At 42.0% G+C, this 22,407-nt stretch overlaps 1 protein-coding gene across 3 annotated transcripts in view; it reads right to left on the reverse strand.

Moving 5' to 3' along the window:
• Nucleotides 1-22,407, reverse strand: part of TBXAS1 (thromboxane A synthase 1) — a 369,109-nt gene that overhangs the window by 123,933 nt on the left and 222,769 nt on the right. For all 3 annotated transcript variants that reach the window (XM_050945812.1, XM_050945821.1, XM_050945802.1), the window contains 3 exons: nucleotides 18,729-18,845; nucleotides 6,528-6,616; nucleotides 1,968-2,116 (listed from right to left, as the gene is read on the reverse strand). In XM_050945812.1, the coding sequence (XP_050801769.1) occupies nucleotides 1,968-2,116; nucleotides 6,528-6,616; nucleotides 18,729-18,845 (355 nt within the window). The remainder of the gene's footprint in view (nucleotides 1-1,967; nucleotides 2,117-6,527; nucleotides 6,617-18,728; nucleotides 18,846-22,407) is intronic.

Below are 22,407 nucleotides of genomic sequence, written 5' to 3' on the forward strand. Positions count from 1 at the left end.
GGCCCACCCGGGCTTTCCCTAAACAAGCGGCGTCCCAAGTTTGGGAAACACTGCTCTAGACAGATGGTAATCTATCTCCCATTTCCTGTTCCCTGTCCATGTATAGGAAACTGGTTGCCTACTTTACTCTTTCTACTACACACTCTTTTACAGAAGAGACCAAGGCAGAGGGAACCTAGAAGCAGGATGTCACTAAAACATAACCAGGGCCCAAGGGTGCGCTCAATCAGTGACTAGAAACCTGAAGTATTGCACTTCAGTATAACTAAGCTGGCAGGTGAACCATTACCCACTAGGCTATCAAACAGCTCCCTGTTTGGCTATCACAACAGTGCACCATGGGCTAACTAACTAATTGTCATAACACTCCTGTGAAACCAGCATGCAAGCCAACAAGCTGTTGTGAATCAAACTGTGTGATCCACTAGTGGCAAGGATAATGCTGAAGACCAGCCTTCTCCATGCACGCCCCCCACACGATGCAGAAACTTACTTTCTTTAATGGAGGACTCGGCTTACTAAGGCCTTCTTGATACTTGGCCCACTGAAGTCAATGTCAAAACTTCCATCAAGTTCAATGGGGCCAGGATTTCACACAAGGATTTTACAGATACATAATTCCCAATGGGGACAGCTACATCGGTGACAGTACTGGTGCAATCTGCAGTGCAGACAATGTTCAGATGAGCTCAGGAACTTTGTACCATCATGTTTTCTAACCCTGCTCTGAGCAGGTCTAAATAACAGGATGGTAAAAATGAATGAACCCTGTCAACACTACAGCTTCTGCAATTATGTTTCCTAATTACACCTCTACCCCGATATAATGTGACCTGATATAACACGAATTTGGATGTAACACAGTAAAGCAGTGCTCGGGGGGGGAGGGGGCTGCACACTCTGGCGGATCAAGGCAAGGTCGATATAACGCGGTTTCACCTATAACGCAGTAAGATTTTTTGGCTCCCGAGGACAGCGTTATATGGGGGTAGAGGTGTATCTAAATATAGACAAGGCCTTAGTCGCAATCAGCCTCAGCTGGACTAGAATTTATGACCTAAGGCTTTATATTCCATTACCAGTCCCATAATGCATTCCCTATTTTTTCACCTCAAAATAAATACATTCTTTTAATGGCCTCCTGTACCAGCATTTATCATCTTCATCCTTTACAGACTCCAGACAGACAGCTGCTCTTTAAATTATAATTTTAAGGACTTATATTTGGACACACTTATCCCCTCACCTCATCCCCTTTCTGTATGATTTTGTTGGGGGTGGGCTTTTTACTCCTACCAAGTAAACAGAGGGCATTCAAACTCCTCAAGCCAGGGTCAGCTCCAGGCACCAACGAAGGAAGCAGGTGACTGGGGCGGCCAATAGAAAGGGGCAGCATGTCTGTTCATTATTGGGGCGGCACATCCGGGTCTGAGGCTGCAATTCAGCAGTGGGTCCTTCACTCCCTCTCTTCCTCTTCAGTGGCACTTCAATGGCAGCTCATTTGGGTTTTTCTTTTTTTTCTTCTTCGCTTGGGGCGGCCAAAAAGCTGGAGCCAGCCCTGGCTCAAGCATGGGCCTTATTAAGAATCTGTCAGTAGTCCACGGACCACACTTAATTCACACAACATGGATTACATTGCAGTGACTCAGTTTCACTATGGAAGTGTAGCCTACAGAGACTACAGGTGCCAGAAGACTTCCACTCAGATCAAGGTGAAGCGCTCCCTTTTGGGACACGCAGCTCATCAGGAAATATGTTCACAATGAAGATGAGGATAGATGCGGGCCACACTGTAGAAATCTACTGGGTGTATTTGGTGTGTGGCTGCACTGTGAATACTTCTCAATCAAAGCCTTCAGTGCATCTTCCTGCTCCCACTTCACAAGGTTTTGTGACTCAGGAATCATTTTTTAAAAAAATAAATAAATAAATAAATAAATAGACAGACAAAGATGGGCTATACTTACTTATTAGAATTAGGATGGGCCTAAGCATTGAAAATTCAAAGAATTTTTTGCAGTTCTTAACAAAGGTATCATCAGGATTCTTCTGAGAATCCACGTGGGTACCGAAAGCCACACTAGAGACGACATCCAAAGTGAAGCAGCCGTAACTCCTGCATTGAATTTAAGAACAGGACCTCATTAGCTGCTTGTTTGCATCTCCATAGAATCACAGAAATGTAAGACTGGAATGGACCTCAGTAGGTCATCTAGTCAAGTCCTCTACACTGAGGCAGAACTAAGTACTATCTACCGCATCTCTTGAAGGTGTTTGTCTAACCTGTTCTTAAAAACCTCCTATGACAGAGACTCCACAGCAATTTGATCCAGTGTTTAACTACCCTTAAAGTTAGGAAGTTTTCCTAATGTCTAACCTAAATCTTCCATGAAACAATGGGCTTAAATTGCAGTTTGTCCTATCCTCAGTAGATAAGGAGAACAATTTATCATCCTTTTCTTTATAACAACTTTTAGGGACTTGAACACTGCTATCATGTTCCCCCCTCAGTCTTCTCTTCTCCACACTAAACAAAATCAATTTTTTTAATCTTTCTTTGCAGGTCATAGTTTCTAGCCCCTTAATCATTTTTGTTGCTCTCCTCTGGACTTTCTCCAGTTTATCCACATCTTTCCCAGAGTGTGGTACACAGAACTAGATATAGAGCTCCTGCTGAGGCCTTATCAGTGCTGGGCAGAGCGGAAGAATTCTTGCTTACAACCCGCCTGCTAATACAGCCCACAATGTTCGCTTTTTCTTTTCCAACAGTATTATATTGTTGACTCATATTTAGTTTGTGGTGCACTATGACCCCCAGAACCTTTTCTGCAGGACTCCTTCCTAGGCAGTCATTTCCCATGTTATATTTGCGCAGTTGATTACTCCTTTCTAAGTATTGTACTTTAAATTTGTCCTTATTGAATTTCATCCTATTTATTTCAGACCATTTCTCCAGTTTGTCAAGATTATTTTGAATTATAATCCTGTCCTCCAAAGCACTTGCAACCCCTTCAAATTTGGTATTGTCCACAGACTTTATAAGTCTACTCTCTGTGCCATTATCCAAATTATTTATGAAGATATTGACTAGGATCTGACCCAGGGCAGTTCCCTGCAGGACGTCACTCAATATGACCTTCCAGCTTGACTGTGAACCGTAACTACTCTCAGAGTATGGTTTTTTAACCATTTCTGCACCCAGTTTATAGCAAGTTTGTCTAGACTACATTTCCCTAGTTTGTTTATGAGGTGGTCATGTAAGACAGCATTAAAAGCCTTACTAAAGTAAAGATATATCATATCTACTGATTCCTCCCCACCCACAAGGCTTGTTATCCCCTGTCAAAGAAGGATATTACATTAATTTGACGTGACAAATCCATGCTAACTATTACTTATCACTTTATTATATTCTAGGGGCTTACAACATTTATTGTTTGAATATTTGCACCATTATCTTTCCGGGTACTGAAGTCAAGCAGGCTGGTCTATAATTCCGTGGCTTGGCCATATTCCCCTTTGTATCAATAGGAACTACATTTCCCCCTTTCCAGTCCTCTGGGATCTCTCCTGTCCTCCAGGAGTTCTCAAAGATAATCATTAATGGCACAGAGATCTCTTCAGACAGTTCCTTAAGTATTCTAGGATTTACTTCATCAAGCCCTGCCAACCTGAGACATCTAACTTGTCTAAATAAGTTCTAACTTGTTCTCTCAATATCTGCTTCATAAATATCACATTATATCTTTTTCCCCTTTGTTTTTTAGATTTGGATCAATTTTCATTAGATTTGAGTTTCACCTACAGCAAATTTTTTCCTTATTCTTCTAACAACAAAGGTTAAATGCTATTAATAATAGCAGCTTCCAGTCTCTTCTAAAGTTCATGTGAGAAATTTTACTATTGTTTATAAAACCCTTTGGTTAGGAACTGTACTCCTAAAATATAAAAAGAAAAAAAAGTTTCTTTATAAATGGCTATAAATCAAATGCAGTATGTCAGGGGTTCACAAACAACTATCAAATTATTCACAGCCCCCATGTCATCTTATGAAAGACTAGTTTGATTCTAGGTATCAGATTCTCTAGCGCTTTGACCACGAAAAAGCTGCCTCTTTAACTCAAATGCAGATCCCTGTCTGTGAGAATGTTCTTTATAACCCTACCAATAATTTCTATCCATATATTGTACAGCAGCATTTCTCAAACTGCGGTTGATGGACCACTGATGGTTTGCACATCACCAGGGACTGAAGGGAACCACAAAGGAACACAGGGAGATTGCTGAGAAACTAAATTATTTCTTTGCATCAGTCTTCACTGCAGAGGATATTGGGGAGATACCTACCCTGGACCTGCTCTTTCCTCCTAATAAAGATGAGCTACTATCAGAAATTAAGGTGTCAGAAAAGAGGTATTGGAACAAAATGTCAATTTAAAAAGCAACAGATAGTATACCTCCAAGGATTCTGACATTCATCTAAAAAATGACAGCACAGAATTAAAGCGGGTTCAGAGGAGAGCAACAAGAATGATTACGGGCATGGGAAAACTATCACATGATGAGAGATTGCAGAGACTGGGATTGTTTACCTTAGAGAGAAGATGAATAAGAGAGGATATGATACAAGTTTATAAAATAACTATATACTTGTAGATTAAATAGTCTAGAAAAAGCAGATCGGGAGCTTCCGTTCTCCCTGTCTCAAAACATAAGAACAATGGGACATTCAATTTAATTAAAAGTTGGCAAATTCAAAACTGATAAAAGGAAATACTTTTTCACTTAATTAGACTGTGGAACTCATTGCTACAGGAAGTTAGTGAGGCCAAGAATTTTGCAAGATTCAAAAAGGAATTGGACATTAATATGGATAACAAGAATAATCCAGAGTTATAATAGTCAATGCCAACAAAAATTTTGAAAGGGATATTTAACCTCATACTTCAGGGTTTATGCCAATCTCTGACTATTTAGAGATGAGGATGAGAACTAAAGTTGAGGCAAATTATCCTACAACTGCCTATCTTGGGGTTCCTTGCCAACTTTTGGTGCTGGCACTGTCAGCGACAGGATACTGGACTAGATGGGTCTGATCCAGTATGGCAGTTCCTGTGTTCATATGTTTCTAAGTGAATGTTTCTATTCATAAATAAATGAGGACAAGTTATTTACTTGTTCCCATAATATAAGAACTAGGGGGCACCAAATGAAATTAATGGGCAGCAGGTTTAAAACAGGTAAAAGGAAGTTCTTCACACAGTGCATAGTCAACCTGTGGAACTCCTTGCCTGAGGTGGTTGTGAAGGATAGGACTATAACAGGGTTTAAAAGAGAACTAGATAAATTCATGGAGGTTAGGTCCATTAATGGCTATTAGCCAGGATGGGTAAGGAATAGTGTCCCTAGCCTCTGTTTGTCAGACTGTGGAGATGGATGGCAGGAGAGAGATCATTTGATCATTACCTGTTAGGTTCACTCCCTCTGGGGCACCTGGTATTGGCCACTGTCAGTAGACAGGATACTGGGCTGAATGGACCTTTGATCTCACACAGTATGGCCATTCTTATGCTCTAGTGGACTACAGGGAGCTGATAGGACACAGACTGATCTCTCTCTCTCTCCTTTTTGTTTTCAGCTGTTACACTTCATTAAAAGATAGCTACAAATACCTTAGATCGGTGTCCCCAACACAGTGCCCGTGGGCACCATGGTGCCCGCCGGGGTGTCTAAGCGTGCCCGCATACTGTTCGGTGGACAAGCATCCGTCAAAATGCCGCCGACAAGCTGCATCATCCAGAGGAGTCGCCACCAAAATGCTGCCGATTTTGGATGATGCTGCTTGTTGTTGGCATTTCGGTGGCGACGCCTATTGACGTTGTCGCTTGTCGGTGGAATTTCGGTGGATGCTCATCTGCCGTCACGGTCCTCTGTGGCTCATCATCTGGCTGCCACCAGACGAAAAAGGTTGGGGACCACTGCCTTACATACTGTCCTAAAATTACTTTTCCAAATAAGCAATTGCTGCCACAGGGATGTTAGGGTATGTTTACACTGCAAAGAAAAACCCATGGCTCTGCATTTCGGAGACCAGGTCAATTGACTTGAGCTTCTGAGGTTCCGTTGTAGGGCTAAAAATAGCAGCGTATTCATTCCTGCTTGGGTTGGAGACTGGGCTCCAAGACCATCAGCCCTCACCAGATTTCAGAACCAGGGCTCCAGCCCAAGCAGGAACATCTATGCTGCTATTATTAGCCCCACAGGCTGAGACCTGCGAGCCCGAGCCTGATTGACCCGGATTCTGAGACTCAGCACCGTGGTGTTTTATTTGCAGCACAGACACACCATTAGAGTGATAATGACTGCAAAGGAGAGGTGTCTCATCAGACACACCCAGCTTTAAGCTGCGATCCACCGTCCGAAAAAAACTGAGAACTCCTTTTGTAAAGTAAGTGTGTATTTAAGGGAAGCGTGACTATTCAAGTATTTTGAAAAGGTGGTTCTCATTTGTAGTGTGGGGAATGTACCTTTGGATATCAAAAGCCTTGCCAGAATCTGCATACACCTTCAAGTTACTCAGTAGGACATCACATGCTTGGTTTATTAGTGGAGTCATCTGAAAAGGAACACACATGGCATAATAAAAAACCCCAATAATTTCCCCTATCTTAGTTACAAACAGTAGATGGTACAGTGTTCACAAGATCTTCTGGATCAGTGGATGAGTAATTTTTTCAGAGGAAGAAGGAATCTTGGAGCGAGGACAGACACCCCTTGTTTCTCAGGGCTAGTCTACACACTAGAAGCACTACAGCTGTGCCAGTGCAGCACGTCTAGTAAAGATGCTCTATGTTGACAGGAGAGAGCTCTCCCGTGAGCATAATAAAACCACCTCCACGAGAGGCAGTAGCTATGTCATCGGGGGAAGCTCTTCCGCCAACATGGCTGTCCACACTGGTGCTAAGATCGGTGTAACTGACGTCACTCTGGGGGTGGCTTATTCACACCGTGGAGCAACCTAAGTTATACCGACATAAGTGGCAGTATGTACAAGCTCTCAGTTCTGACCACAAAGAATATGCCAGCTCCACCAACTGGCTGCTGCACAGCCTGAATGCAAGCCAGGAAATCCTGACTGAATGTTCACAGAAGTTGGGTTCCTGTCTAGCTCTAGTTACACTTTAGACTGCTATCAAACAAAGATACACCACCTCTTTTCCCCATTATGCCCCAACCCAATACAGATGGTGACTTACAATGACCAGTGTGTATGGTACATTCAAAATGAGGTGGTACAGTCTCCAGGACTGGACCTTATTTATAACTGCAATCCTAAAAAAAGGGATCAGCATGTATAGACCCTTACTTCTGTGTAGAATCCTGTTGAAGGCAGTGAGTTTTGCGGATCTGAAGACTGTTAGCAAAGCATCGTATAAATGCCTTGTGTTATAGTCTACTACAGTGTGCAGAGAACAGTGTTATCGCTACATGGGGAAAAGGTTCTTGGGAACAGCAGTTGTCACTACATGGATATACACATGGTTAATGCCCATCAAAATACTCTGCTAACAGTCCTTCGCAGGTGATGACTGTCATAAACAGATAGCTAAGGGTTAATGTCTCTTTCACCTGAAGCACCTGACCAGAGGACCAATCAGGAAACCGGATTTTTTCAACTTTGGGTGGAGGGAACTGTGTGTCTGAGGTCTTTTGTCTGCCTGCCTGCTTTCTCTGAGCTTTGGAGAAGTAGTTCTACTTTCTAATCTTCTGTTTCTAAGTGTAAGGACAAAGAGATCAGATAGTAAGTTATATGGTTTCTTTTCTTTGGTATTTGCATGAATATAAGTGCTGGAGTGCTTTGATTTGTATTCTTTTTGAATAAGGCTGTTTATTCAATATTCTTTTAAGCAATTGACCCTGTGTTGTATCATCTTAATACAGAGAGAACATTCGTATGTATTTTTCTTTCTTTTTATATAAAGCTTTCTTTAAGACCTGTTGGAGTTTTTTCTTTACTTCAGGGAAATTGAGTCTGTACTCACCAGGGAATTGGTGGGAGGAAGAAGTGGGGAGATCTGTGTGTTGGATTTGCTAGCCTGATTTTGCATTCCCTCTGGGGGAATAGGAAAGTACTTTTTGTTTCCAGGATTGGGAACAGAGAGGGGGAGTCTCTCTGTGTAGTTTCACAGAGCTTGTGTCTGTGTATCTCTCCAGGAGCACCTGGAGGGGGGGAAGGGAAAAAGGATTATTTCCCTTTGTTGTGAGACTCAAGGGATTTGGGTCTTGGGGTCCCCAGGGAAGGTTTTTCAGAGGGACCAGAGTGCCCCAAAACACTCTAATTTTTTGGGTGGTGGCAGCAGGTACCAGGTCCAAGCTGGTAACTAAGCTTGGAGGTTTTCATGCTAACCCCCATATTTTGGACGCTAAGGTCCAAATCTGGGACTAAGGTTATGATAATGACACATGATGGTCAAGAGTGGATCTAACCATGGCCTGGCTGTGGTTAACACAGGATCTTTGTTGACTTCTACAAGTCATGGCAAAAGCAGAGCAATGATCAAAACCCCATTTGGTATTGATCTTTGTACTGCCACACATAAAAAGGGCATTAGTGTAAGAGACCTGGCTGTGGGCAGTCATGCCTATTGGTCAGAGCGGGAGTCAGGCCTAGTGGTCAAAGCAGGCACTGGGAAGTGGCTCCAATCCAAGGGTGAAGGCTGCAGTCAGGAATCAGTAGCCACCACAGGAGTCAGAGCTGGAGTCAAGAACCAGGGTCAGGGTAAGGAAGTCAGAACCAGGAGCAAACGGAGGTAGCAAGGAGTGAGTAGGAGAACGGCTGGGAAACAAGACAGGAACAGGACTAGGAGCAGTGCTGGAGCAGGAAAGAGGGAAAAAGTGACTAGCAGCAGCCCCAGGGAGGATTGTGGCTTCAGGAGTGGATGCACTGAGCAGCCAGAGAGCTGCCACTGCTGCTTGGCTAAAAGTCATCCAGCTGCCCTTCCTGACTAATCGGGCAGTGCAGTCAATCAAGTGGCTTGCAGCAGCCAAGCTGTGCTTGTTGGGGTTCCCTGATCCCTGACAATTAGACACCAATCACAATTATGTTCCATGGGTGGCTTGACTACTTGAGTTAGTGCACAGCCTGTGATCTGAGCGTATCCCATGGCAGCATTGTCTGCTATGTCCTTTTCTTCACAGGGTTTGTGAATTGTACTTCTCTATAATCCATGATTTGCTACCTCATTGTATCCCCAGTGACTATTATATGCACCCATTGGAATACAAACTGCCTAGATTGGCAACCACATACACCCGCAAGTTCCACACCCTCCTTGCCTTCCTATCCAGGTATTCTGCATGGATGTGAACCAGCATGATAAAAGCAAACGGGCTTGTGCTACTCCTGTGGCACTCTTACCAAAAAATGACTTATTGCATCCTCTTGCTACATCAACAGAGCAATGTGGGCTGCTCATCCAAGTCCATGGTTGCTTGGCACCTCTGCCTTCATGAAACTGGCATAACACTTTGTACACAGGCACGGTGCCATCTGAACACATGGTCCGTATTACAAACAGCCAAGAGATCAGTGGATGAGCAATCAATATGTTTACTGAAGGCAACATTCTGAGTTAGGAATATTGTTAGTCACTTGAGCTTCCATGCCTATACTTAAAGGAAAAGGACATTACTATTTAAGCTCAAAACTGGATTGATTTGGGCCTCATACTAGGAAACTCAGAATGTGAATTCTGATGAAGCCAGATTGGTATTCTGCAAAAGTGCTGAGAGGGTAGGGAAGTTATAGTACAATCGCCTTTCCCCTTTGGCTTCCCCAGGAAGGTCCCCTGCAAAGAGGTTCTTCTCAGATGGTTCAATGAAATTACCAGAAATCGGTTAAACAGGTTGAAATGGTGTGAAACGTTGTTTTGTAACCACTGGGTTAAACCCTTCCAGGTAACAGAATCATTTAAGGAGAACAAAACAAAAAAATCAGTATTTTAAACAGGTATGATTATTAAACACATGGTGATCATTATACATTTTCTTTTTATTCCCTTATTTTCTCCCTCATTCTTCATCACCAGACATGCAGCCACCCAGTCAGTTGTTATAGCTTACCAACAGCTGATGGGGTGAGGGTGGGGGTGAGGGGTGGAAAGGGTTACTCTTGTGGTGGACAAGGCAGCTCACTCTGTTGCTCGGAATCTCTATACTCTGCCAATCCTTGAAATCTCTGAATATTGTTGCACTTTATTTCTACCCATATGATTTTTTTTGTTGGCAAATCTACCCAGGGAAATGGAAGTTAACAAGGATTTGATTTGTTGTGAATGTGTGCAGGCATTGTTAAAGGGTAGGGATACATTGACAAGATAATTATTTGCATAAGACGATTATGCAGGATATATATTTATCTATTTTTCTTGTTGGGGGTGGGCATAAATAACAATGATAAATATATAAAAAGACCACAGGCTGACACATGTATTGATTCATGAGCAATTTAAGCCCTCTGTTTAATCATCAAGAAAAATAAAATAGTGGTTGTGGGTGAAAAGAAATGACAAAAAACTTTAAAAAATATAGTACAGTAATAAACAAACTCAGCAGCTATGCCCTGGAGAGCACTACCTAACTATACATTGTCATTTGCCAATCAGAATGCAAGAGTTCCACAACCTATGATTTTCTGTTAAGTAAATACACTCCAGCTGCTGTACATTCTGATTGGCTGGTAGTAACATATGGAGTAAAACTGAAACAATATGTTCCTTGTAAATATTTGATCTGCCAGTTATCTAATGGCAAGAGTTTCTCAGTGTCCAGATTTATTTCTATCTGCCAAAGAAGAGTGCTTGAGGTTGGGTTTTTCTTGTTGCCAGGGGCTTCCTTGCGTAATCTTGCCAATATATGGCTTGGCACAGAACAGTTAGTTTCTGGCACTATGTATACACAGTACACTGGGGTGTTTACTTTGCTCAATAGCATCATAGTCACACTTCTCTGAGTAACTACATTTCTAAGTATTTAATTTTATCGGCCTTAATATTAGCCCCCACAATATGCCATAGAAAGACACATTCACTGCTACACAGAACTTACACTCAAAAGAGCAAAATGTTCAAGGTAAGATTGTTTCCATATCAGATTATTTTTTTAAACAGTGTTTTATTTTCCCCAACCCCCCTTTACCAACCATCTCTCCCCTCTCTCTTTCCCAACTTCCTCTGCTGGTGCTGCTCACCTCACTGTTCTATTCTTCCAAACTGCTCATCCTACAGCACAGATTCAGGCGCAGGATGAGAATCTGGTGGGTGGAACAAAACCAATCACCCAGTCAGATGGTGCCCATTTTAATGGGAGTGTCTGGAGATCATCTGCTGGTGTCCTCTAGGGGCAGAGGAAAGGGCTTGCATGGTATGTTTCCCCTTTGCAATCATTGGCATCCAGGTTGGTGGATGGAGGTTAGAGGTTCCTTCCTCAAGACGATAGGCAAACACAGTGTTAAACAGGGTTAAGGAGTACAAACTCCCATCTTGATGCATGGCGATGGTCTATACTCTACAGGACTCACTGAACATTCTTTCCACCCTAAGCAATTATTATTTCCTAACTATATCATGTCATGTTAACAATTTTCCATAACTATCTCAGCCTTCAGCAAAACTGGTTAACCAATTGTCTGCTGCTATAGCATGAAAACCTCATCTTTATATATTAAAAATAATAACTAAAATATCAATAAGATTGTGTATGTTCATCAATAATAATCATTCAGATTTTCATACTGTATTGCACAAGAGCAGGCAGCACTATCATACGGCACTGTGACAGCATGATATGGGCTGGAGAACAGTAATTCATGGATTATAAAACCAGAAATGACTGTTGCGATTATCTAGTCCAACTTCCTGCACAACAGGTCATAGGACTTCCCTGAATTAATTCCTGTTTGGACTGGAGCATATCTAGAGCCTGGGTAACCTTAATTTAGCCCCCTTCTGCTTATACATTATGATATCGTCTTTAATTATATGATCATATGCTGTTTTTTCACAGGAGATTTTAGGTGCAAAACTCTAGCAAGTCTCTACTGAGCACGCGTGAACTGTGGCTTGTAACTCAGCCAAATCTGAGTGGATTTTCCCAGGTACAGAAAAAGCACATCTCTGAAACAAAGGCCTCCCCTTTTTAAATTTCAAGCCCTGGTTCAAAGCATGGAAGCACCATAGAGTCTCAAAAAATGTTGCCAGACTTTTTAACATGGGGGGAAAACACCTATTTTCCCCTCACCTCAATCTTCAAGAATGCAGACATCTGCGCTGAAGTTTTCAGAATAAATGAATAAATAAATTCAAGCTGAAGCGAACACCCAGCAAATGAAATTTCATCCGGAATGGTTAAAATTTGGGAAGGTTATAAGCAACTGAAATCAAGGCCTTTAAATGGGAAGTTTGAGGCATCCTTAATAATAAATGGTGCTAGCAACTCACCTATAAGGTCTGTAGCTAGATGGCACAATGTGCCCAATACATATACACACAACTACTATATCAAAAATACTATATTGAAAGAATGTTACTAAGATTGCAAAACCAAGCATTCAAAAGTAGGAAATGCCAGAATTAAGGCCTGTGCAATCTTAATTCTACCTCATTGTGCATATGAATTATGACACAGTGTTTAATTAAATTATCACATGCCATTTGTTCTACAGACTTGCTGCCTCATTCAATGTACAGGATGAACCATGCACAGTCAATCAGACAGTTGTTAATATTTCTTTTTATCCTCATTATTCATGTGCCGATCTAGCACAGCACATAAGCAGGTGTTTAAGTACTCTGCTGGACTGGGGCCTCAATGCGTGACCCCATGCCTCAATCTCTCTCTCTCTCTGCCCCCCCCTTTATATATTCAATGGATGGGGAAGCCCAGGACTAAACCCAGTGATTATGCCCTGTTGACACTTTTTTGTTGGTCTGACATACAGTTTGTCTAACTTGCTAGGCAGGGTCCCTGCCCTGGTACTGGTGGTCTCACGGAACATGAGAACATTTGGCACCACCTAGGGACTAAGGACCTAATCCAAAATCCACTGAAGTAAACTGGGCACTTTCCATTAACTTTGAAGGGCATTGGATCAGACCCACAGTGAGAAGCCCTGTGTGAGGATGGGGAGAAGACAACTACAAGCTCATGAAGAACTGGTGTTGAAACATTAGCAGCAGGTAGATAAGGCAGAAATTGTACCAGTAATGGAAAACCCACTCCGGGGACTCCATCTCCCAATCCTGGTGGCAAGTAGGCAGGCTATGAAGAGCCCCCGCCAGTCCGGATGACTGAAGAAACAGGAGTTTGTGAGAGGCAAGGGAAAAAAGAAGGAAGAGAAATTGTGGGTGACAGCATATAAGAGTCAAGAAAGATTATTTGTGGGGTGGGAGCTCATGCCAGTGTTCATGACCCCCATACTCAAGCACTAGGGAAGACAAAAAGAAACTGCATCTCTTCATTTGCAGTTATCTGATCAGACCCCAGTGAAGGGTCTAACACTGGGGCATAAGGGACACTGAGAGTCCCACCCCACAAATACTCTTCTTTGACTCATATATGCAGTCACCCAAAATTTCCCTCCATTCTTTTAATTTACCTTTATCACAATTCTCTGTGTCATTCACTGTTGTTAACTCAGTGAAATAGCTTTTCCTAATGAAGGACCCGCATGTGGGGCAACTGCTCCAGCTCCCCAAACTGCATAACACATATTGGCATATTTCAGGAGGGGTCTCTGAAACAGTAGCATTTTGCTGAAAAGCCCAGCAACCATGGCACAGTAATGAGAGGCACTTTCAAAACATCTTTGACTCATGGAGAGCTCAGGGGAGTTACAGAGCTACACCCAGAATTCTGACCCACAGCTGCCACTGTCAGACCCTTCTTTTTATTTGGATTTGCTAGATCCAAATATCCAAAATGGGCATGAGAGGAGGTTTTAAATCACTGTTTGTACAATATCGTCACAAGTTCTGCTTTGCAACCCTCTTTAGGTAGAAAAACAGCATTAACACAAGCTCCATTTCACAGATTGTTCAGAACAGCGCTACCTGCATTGCACACTTGAACTTTTTGTTTGAACGGGTAACAATGGCCGAGAGGATTGTAGGTATGCTGATAGGATATGGCAAGAGCACTGCAGCACAATCAGAATAAATAAAAATCAACAGAATTCTGCTGGTGTGGGCAGTAAAAGAGAGAATAATTATTTATCAAGTCTGACAAGGGGTCCAGAACTGCAGGATCATCAGAAGTGCATTCTTTACTTTTCTCAAGAAATGTTAAACAGGGCACCAAGATCACTACAGCATGAACAAACAGCCTAACATCTTTTCTTGCTTTATTATTTCATACCTGGAGAGAACTTTAAAAGAATCTTGGTGTAGCTATGATAGTTCTAACACATCTTTTATCCAAGGACTTCAAAGCATGTGACTGACATCACTAATGAAGTCTTACAACCACCTCATGAAACAGGTATTATCATCCCCATTTTACAGAAGAGGAGATTGAGGCACAGAGCGCTCAAGTGCCTCTCTCAAGGTCATGCAGGAAGTCATGGCAGAGCCAGGAAGAGAACCCAGATCTCCTGACTCCCAGTCTTGTGCTGTCTCTCCTAGTCTGATTATTTATTACTTCTATTTTAGTAGCGCCCAGAGGTCTCAATTGCGAGCCACATTGGCTATCCACTGGACAATCATAAAGGAAGATATGTGCCTCACCCCAAAGCATTTATAATCTAAGGCCTATCCTGCAATCTGATTTGCTAGTGACTTCAATGGGGCTCCACAAGAGTGCAGAGGTCCACACAACAGATCTGACTGCAAGATCGAGGCCTGAGAATCAATGTTCTTATACTGCACTTGTCATTACGATACCTCAGTGCTTCACACTAACAAGCATTAAAACCTACTCCAACGAGAGTGAGCTGTTTTACTAGTTTTACTAGCCTTTTTGTGTTCATTAGAAAAAGAAAGGGGAGAAAAGAGCATATGGAACTCCATAAAAACAATGTTTGAACAGCATTCAACTTTTAATGCAAACAAGTTAGGAGATTCAGGGTGAATGAATTGTGGAAGCCACATAGAAAATTTTGAAACACATTAGAAAAACAATTATCCTAATATAGGCAGCACCGGCATGGTCACCTAACAATTAACAATGCTCAGCTTTGTAGAAATTTTCCATATTTGGTGTCTGCCTCTGCTTGACTTTTTTCAGAATACCAGGTGAAAATCCTTAGTGAATTTCTCAGTCCTTAGTGAATTTCTCAATTACATCACTGCCCTGGCTTTGTGGAAAAACAAGGTGAGGTGAGGGCCCTGTAGGTCTGTCAACCCAGGTCTCCCATCCAGACACAGAAAAACTGCCCCTAATGTAAAGTACTAGCTTTCTGCATGCGATGTTGCCCCCTAGTGACTAGCCCACAGAGTGAATAAGGAGCCTACTGTTACTACCAGCTCTGAAGATGTAGCTCAAGTAGTAGAGGCCACTGTTTTTAAAATTGAAGGACGAGGGTTCCTAGACCCAGTTCTCCAGGTGTGTGTGTAATTTATCTGGCAGCTATGTTGGTTGTCTTCAGCACACAGGTTCATGAGAATATTGACCTATTGCAGGCCTCAATCTCCCCGTTCTCTTACAGCATTCAGGTAGATAATGGTTTGCTCAAAACAGAGCTGTAACCTACATTGATCATGTGCAACTCCCAGCACTCGCTGAGGATTTTTGCAGCCTCTGTAAATGCTGTGGAAGAGCCTGTTAGTGCCACAGGGAATTGGGGCATAATAGAACACCAGGGGACATGGTGATGCAAGTGCTCCAGAAAAAACTGAAAGGGGTGCATTTTCTTACTGCCAGGTAGGCCTGTGCTAAGGCCCCAGTGATCTGAGAGCAGAGGTGGGCAGGTTCATGGAAAGAAGAACTATTCGTCAAGCAGCTGGCCATTTCCTGCCATTTCCACTCTTGGGACAGGACTGCAGATGACAGTCCCTGCAGGTGAAGCATCGTAAAATGACAACAATATGGTGCAAACGCTATTAAAATGTGATGCCACTCTGAAGTGTTAGAGGCTAACGAACTCCAACCTATGATGTCTGGATTGAGCATGGCAGAAATGAAAAATGATGCAGGAGGAAAAAAAAATACACGCAATTCACCCAGATCCTTAGGTGCCAAATTTTACACCAAAAGCAGCCAATTTGTAATTCCTTGAAAAACGGGTTTTATAATGGAAACACTAATAGGATTAATTATATAGAAAAGTTCTGAGCACCAGGCCTTGCTGTAATATGGCCAATACTAAAAACTAGTATTTCTGTCATTGCAGTACTTCAGAGGCTTTATAGGAAGTACTAAAGGTGGGAGCCTTAAGAGAAGGGGAGATGGATACCACTGAATGAGTATTGATTTCCTTTGAGAAATTCTAGTATGACTTCTAAATTAAGCAGCGGAGAGATGCATGTGAGAGCAAGGAGTTAAATCATGTTAAACTGAAATCCCAGGACAAAATACCACTTTTGATTTAAAATGATATACAAGAGTGAGGAGCATATACATTTAAAAGAGGTTTTTTGATTTCACACAGAATCATCTAAAATAACCAAGAACACCCTTACCAGGAAAGCACTGTACCCAGATGTATCATTTTTTGCTGGAAAAAACCAAGCACAGTGGCAGGCAGAACTAGAATAGGTATAGAACGATGCTGTTGAAGCAAATGAGCGAACAGATTTAGGTTACTTGTGGGGATCCCCTAAACTGGAGATCGCGTTTCTCAACAAAGGGCAGTGGGGCATTCCAGACACACACAACACGGAGGAACAGAGGTAGCACTGTTGGAAGGAAGCTCTTCCCTGATTGTTTAGACCTGAACACTCCCCTCGTCACCTTGTACAACCATAGTAGGAAAAGTCTCCTTTTTCTAATAACAGCATGTTAACAGTCTCAGCATACAAAGTTTGGAACAGGGAGCAAAAGGTGGAAGAAGGCTGAAACATAAATGTTACAGTATGCACACATGAGCTTGCTGCTAGACATTAAGTCAGCACAGGGCTTAATCCTCTATCTTTAATCTCCTTTGGTGTTGTTCCTTTGCTACCAAGCAGAATGAGATATAAGTGTGGATTCTTCTCCCCCCACATTAAAAAATTAACTCTGCAAACACTTATATGCATCATCACCACAAAGCACAATGTCCAAAGAATCTTTTTTCCTCCTAACAGAGACCTGACTGGTGCCAGCAGGGGTTGCTCTCTACAAACCAGGTGGCAATTGGTTTTATCTTTTGTTAATTTAAACAGCAAAAAGCTGAAGCCCTGTACTGCTCTGTGCTGAAGACATTCAGTAAGAGAGATTAATTTTAGCTAAGGAAATGCAAAAAACTCTCCTTTTCAGCCACACCATTAATGAATAATCATTTGAATATTTAAAAATCCCGTCTATGAAATTTGCTATCAAGCCAGTCGCAGAGTCAGTGTCTAGATGCATAACCAATGATATTGTCAGTTCTGATTAATCAGCGGTCCTTGCCAGGCTTATGGCCAATTAGAATTTACCATAATAAGGAGGTGACAGCTGGTGTTGCTAAGCAACTGCTGTCTATAGAGCTAAAGAAGCCAGATGCATTTAGATGTTACTGTGGATTTCGACAGCAACATGTCAAAATAACACAAGCTTCTGCCCAGTTGAAAATTTTACAACCAAGAACTGGGCACCAGAGTGAGGAATGTGTTTCCTTTTCAGCATAAATGCAAAAAAGGAAGATTTGTTTTAAAGTAGAGTTTAACCAGTCAATCATTACTCTGGATTTAATTAAGAGGTATAGTGTCAATGGAATACAACTCTGTCATAAGATAATGGTTTCCTACTGTAAATAAATGCTGAGAAATTTACAGAGAATTAGCAGAAAAATATTTATTTTCAATCAGTGGTATTTATTTTGCAACTACATTCTATTCCAGTGACCTATTTCTATTATATCCCAGAATTAAAGAATAAAGGGGAGAGAGGGATGAAAAGAGACTGACAGAGGTTCGTGCATTAAAGTGAGAGCTGCTAATTCTGCAAATACTGAAAAGCTGTGTTCTGATTGGTAGTGAGCATTAACCTTTTCTGTACTTTAGTCCATCAAAGCAGCTTATTTTTAAAAGTTTATTTATTTATTACATCTGCTACACTTTTATGAGCATACTGATTTCTTATTGGAGAAAGTTATAAGGCCAGATGCTCAGCTGATACAGAACAGCACAGCAGTACTGAAGTCAATAGAGCTATGTCAATTTACACTAGCTGAGGTTCTGGCCCACATTGTGTTGATAAACACAAATAAATAAAATTAATGGAAATATCCTATCTACTAGAACTGGAAGGGGCCTTGAAAGGTAATTGAGTCCAGCCCCCTGCCTTCATTAGCAGAACCAAGTACTGATTGTGCCCCAGATCCCTGAGTGACCCCCTCAAGGATTGAACTCACAACCCTGGGGTTTAGCAGGCCAATGCGCAAACCACTGAGCTATCCCTCCCCTCACATAACAATGGGGCTTGAACAGTTTGACAATGACATGTTGACAGTCCTTTAAATATCCTCGAAGTGCAGTATACAAGGAAAGTGCTTGCAGAAGACAAAACAACAGCTTCTTTGGATTAAAGCAATGGCACTTACTGCATCTTACCTCTTTCATTTTTGCAGAGCTGAAGGCCGGGGTCAGTATGCTCCGGACTTCTTTCCACCTCTGATCCCGCAGACAAAGAATGCTGTCAATTACTGGCTTGGTAACCAAGCCTGGTGTCTGAATCAAAATAAATGCAAATGTGGGTTAAAACATATGGCACTAGAGAACTATTTTAGCATCCCAAAAAATTACAAGGGACAGATTCTGATACATATTGAATAGTATCTTACTCTACAAATCATCCCACTGAAGTCCATATCAAAACAAGGGAGGAGTATTAGAATGCAGTCCTAACATATTACATTGAAATACAGGACAAGGCCCAATCCCAGTCTGTATTCAACACAAAACTCTACTTGTTGGGTGTCTCTCACTGATAGTTCTGTCTGAGTAAGAAACTGAAGATAAAATATCAGAGGGGTAGCCGTCTTAGTCTGGATCTGTAAAAGCAACAAAGAGTTCTGTGGCACCTTATAGACTAACAAACGCATTGGAGCATGAGCTTTCGTAGGTGAATACCCACTTTGTCGGATGCTGAAGATTGTGACCATTACTGGTCAAATGTAATATTAGTTTTAAATGGTCCTTTTCCCTTTGTTAGGTTCCACAGTGTCCAGCCCCACTCCGATTATGGGCTTTTGCACCATGAAGACATCCAGCATCCACTAAGCTTGTAATACCAACACCCATTATGGAATCCGTCTAAAGAAAGTAGCGCCAGCCAAAGTGTTATTTAGGTAATGGAGGGGGTGTTTGGAAGGAGGCTTGATACACTTAATGTATTTTACAAAACTATACAATGGATTTTTATCTTGCAAAATGTCTAAAGTTCTACTGTAAAAATATTTGGAAACACTATACTGCATAGTAAACTAATGGCACTAATTTGACACTGCACAGACAGCTCTGAGCTACAGTGGGTTGATTGCCAGAAAAAGAGTGCATAGCGGGACACTGCATCAAAAGGAGAGGCTGCAATCAACGTAGGAACGAAGGTCATAAGACAAACTAGAACGGACACACGAACCATTATTTTCATGGAGCAATAAGGGGCATTCAGTACATAGTAAATGCTGAGGGAGATTTGACAGTTTCCTTCAAATCATCTTTAAAGTAATTCTTTACTTTTATAGTTTTTATTCTCCATATCAGGCCAATTTAAAGCAGAACCTTCTTCAAAGTTCATAAAGGTCCTTGAAGTTCCACGAGCCTTGAAAATAAAATTTCTTTCCTCAAGGATTTATCAAATCGTTGATTTCTCACCCCCTGCCCCACCTCGTGCTTCTGATCTGCATAAACCAACATGGCCCTCCTCTTTCATTTACTTCCTCATTTGTGCACCAGGCTTGTCTCATTCCTACTCAACAGCAGAAAACTCTGGGAGCTCCTTGCATTCCCTTATGCACAGGTAGTGGGACACAGTGAAAGGGCTGAATGAATGCTGCCAGCTGTGCTTAGTACCCTATAAGGAGGCAGGTCTAAGGACTAGGTGAGGTAGGGATTTGGCCCAGTCCAAGAAATCGGAAAGTTGTACAGGAGAGGGACCCTGGCTGAATCTTTTCTTAAACTGTAGTAAGGACTGTTGGCAAGTAAACTCTCTACACAAAGTGCCTCTGAAAGCATTATGCTGGCTCCAAGGTCTCTACAACCATAGGGCCTCCAGCCACTATCAAATGCCCAGTGCAACTGAGTAGGCAAGGAGAATGCAACTGAGACAAAGAGTCTGGGGAAGTGAAGAGACAGGACTGGGACAGAAGGAGTCAAGCGTGGGGGAAATGGGTAGAAGGACCTGGGCCCACTAAAGAACACTCCCCTACAGAGCCTGTAATGGAACCCAAGATTCCAGTGTCTCAGCCTTCCTCTGCTGTCAGCAAATATCTGTGAAACCCACTGGCAATGCATGTATCTTATATCTCACCCCTACTGCTGGTCAACACTGAGGACAACCTATGATTGCTCTCAGTTACTCCATTAGCTCAAGTGGCAGAGGTCTGCGCAGTGGATCTAAAAATTCAAATCCTGTTGATGACCCACGTGGGTGTCGACATGATGCCACATGATGAAATGTCTGGGGTTTTTTCAGTTTGATTTTAAAAAAAAACAACCTAGGAAATCTCATACTCACAACCATCCACCCACATCCCCCCTACATTGAAAGAACATTATTAAGGTTGCAAAGTCAAGCACTCAGAAGTTAGGAATTGCCAACATTCAGCTTGGCTTGCAACCTTAATTCAGCCCCCTTGTGTATATGCATTATGATACAGTCTTAATAACATGAACACATGCTATGATTTCCACAAGACCCCTGCCTCATTCATTACACAGCACGGACCCACTCTGGGGATGAAACAAGACTGTGTAGTGAAGTAAACTTGGCCGTAGAATGCCTGGTGTGTTTGCTGCAGACGTTGAATGATGTGTAGTGAATGAGGCAGGGGACTGCAGGAAGAGAAAGGCTGATCTCATGGTTAAGGCAGTTGACCGCTCCTGTGGAGAACTGGATTCTATCCCCCACCAGTGCCACAGAGTTACTTTGTAATGTTAGGTGAGTCCCTTAAATAAAACTTTTCATGCCTTGTCACTAATTGTGAATTTCTCACTTCCTGGGTGCCTGACTTGAGACCCCTGTGCCTAATTTGCAGAAGTGCTGAGCACTCACAAAGGCAACTGAAGTCAATGGGAACTGTGCTCTGAACATACAGAGCACTATATAATGCTAACTACTCTGAAAAAGTCAGGTCCTAGTTGTCTCAAATTGAGTATCTAAAATTAATGGACATTTTTTAGCTTAATCTCTCTGTGCCTCAGCTACCCATCTGTAAAATGGCATAATACCATCCCCCCCCCCCCACCTCACAGGGTTTTGTGAAGAAAAATGAATTAATATTTGTAAAGCACTCAGATACAATAGTGACGAGCACCATAGAAAACCCATGAGGAAAGTAATAAATCTGTCTTCAGAGTATGGTTTGCATGGTGTGCAGTAAAGAAGGCCTGGGCCAACACATTGAACGATGAGGATAAGATAAAATATTTAATTTCTGCTTACTGAGTGAGCTCCATCCATTCTGTGCACTGAATGAGGTAGGGGTCTTGTGAGAAAAATAGCATATGATCATGTAATTAAAGACTGTATCACAATGCACAAGGGGGCTGAATTTAGGTTGCGCAGACAAGCTTAATTCTGACATTTCCAACTTTTGAGCATTTGACTTTGCAACCTTAATAATGTTCCTTTAATATAGTTTTGTGTGTGCGTATATAATCACACATACACTGAGGTGCTTTGAATAAGGAAGGTCAAATTTTGGGCTCAAATTATTTGACATTGTCTTTAAATTGGGTACTATAGCATGCTCTGTTTAGAGAAGCAGCAGCAGAACTGATACCCTAGAGAGTACTTCATTTGTCAAGTTTTCCTTATCATTCCTGCAAACACTTTTCTTGCTAATTGCATAACCTGTGTTACAGCTTCACATAGCAGGAATGAAAATGAGTTTGGGATGACAATGAGCCTGAAGCGTCTTGGTGAAGGATGAAGGGTCTTCTCTCTCAAAATGGAAATAGTAGATAGAAGCTGCAACTGAGAATTTTTGATCATATGAAAATCACTACAAATTATTAGACAAAGCTGCTGTAACATTCTCTGGTTTCTGCTTTCAAGTCAAATGCAATC

This window comes from Gopherus flavomarginatus, chromosome 1 (genome assembly GCF_025201925.1).
Source record: "Gopherus flavomarginatus isolate rGopFla2 chromosome 1, rGopFla2.mat.asm, whole genome shotgun sequence".
Taxonomy (NCBI): Eukaryota; Metazoa; Chordata; order Testudines; family Testudinidae; genus Gopherus; species Gopherus flavomarginatus.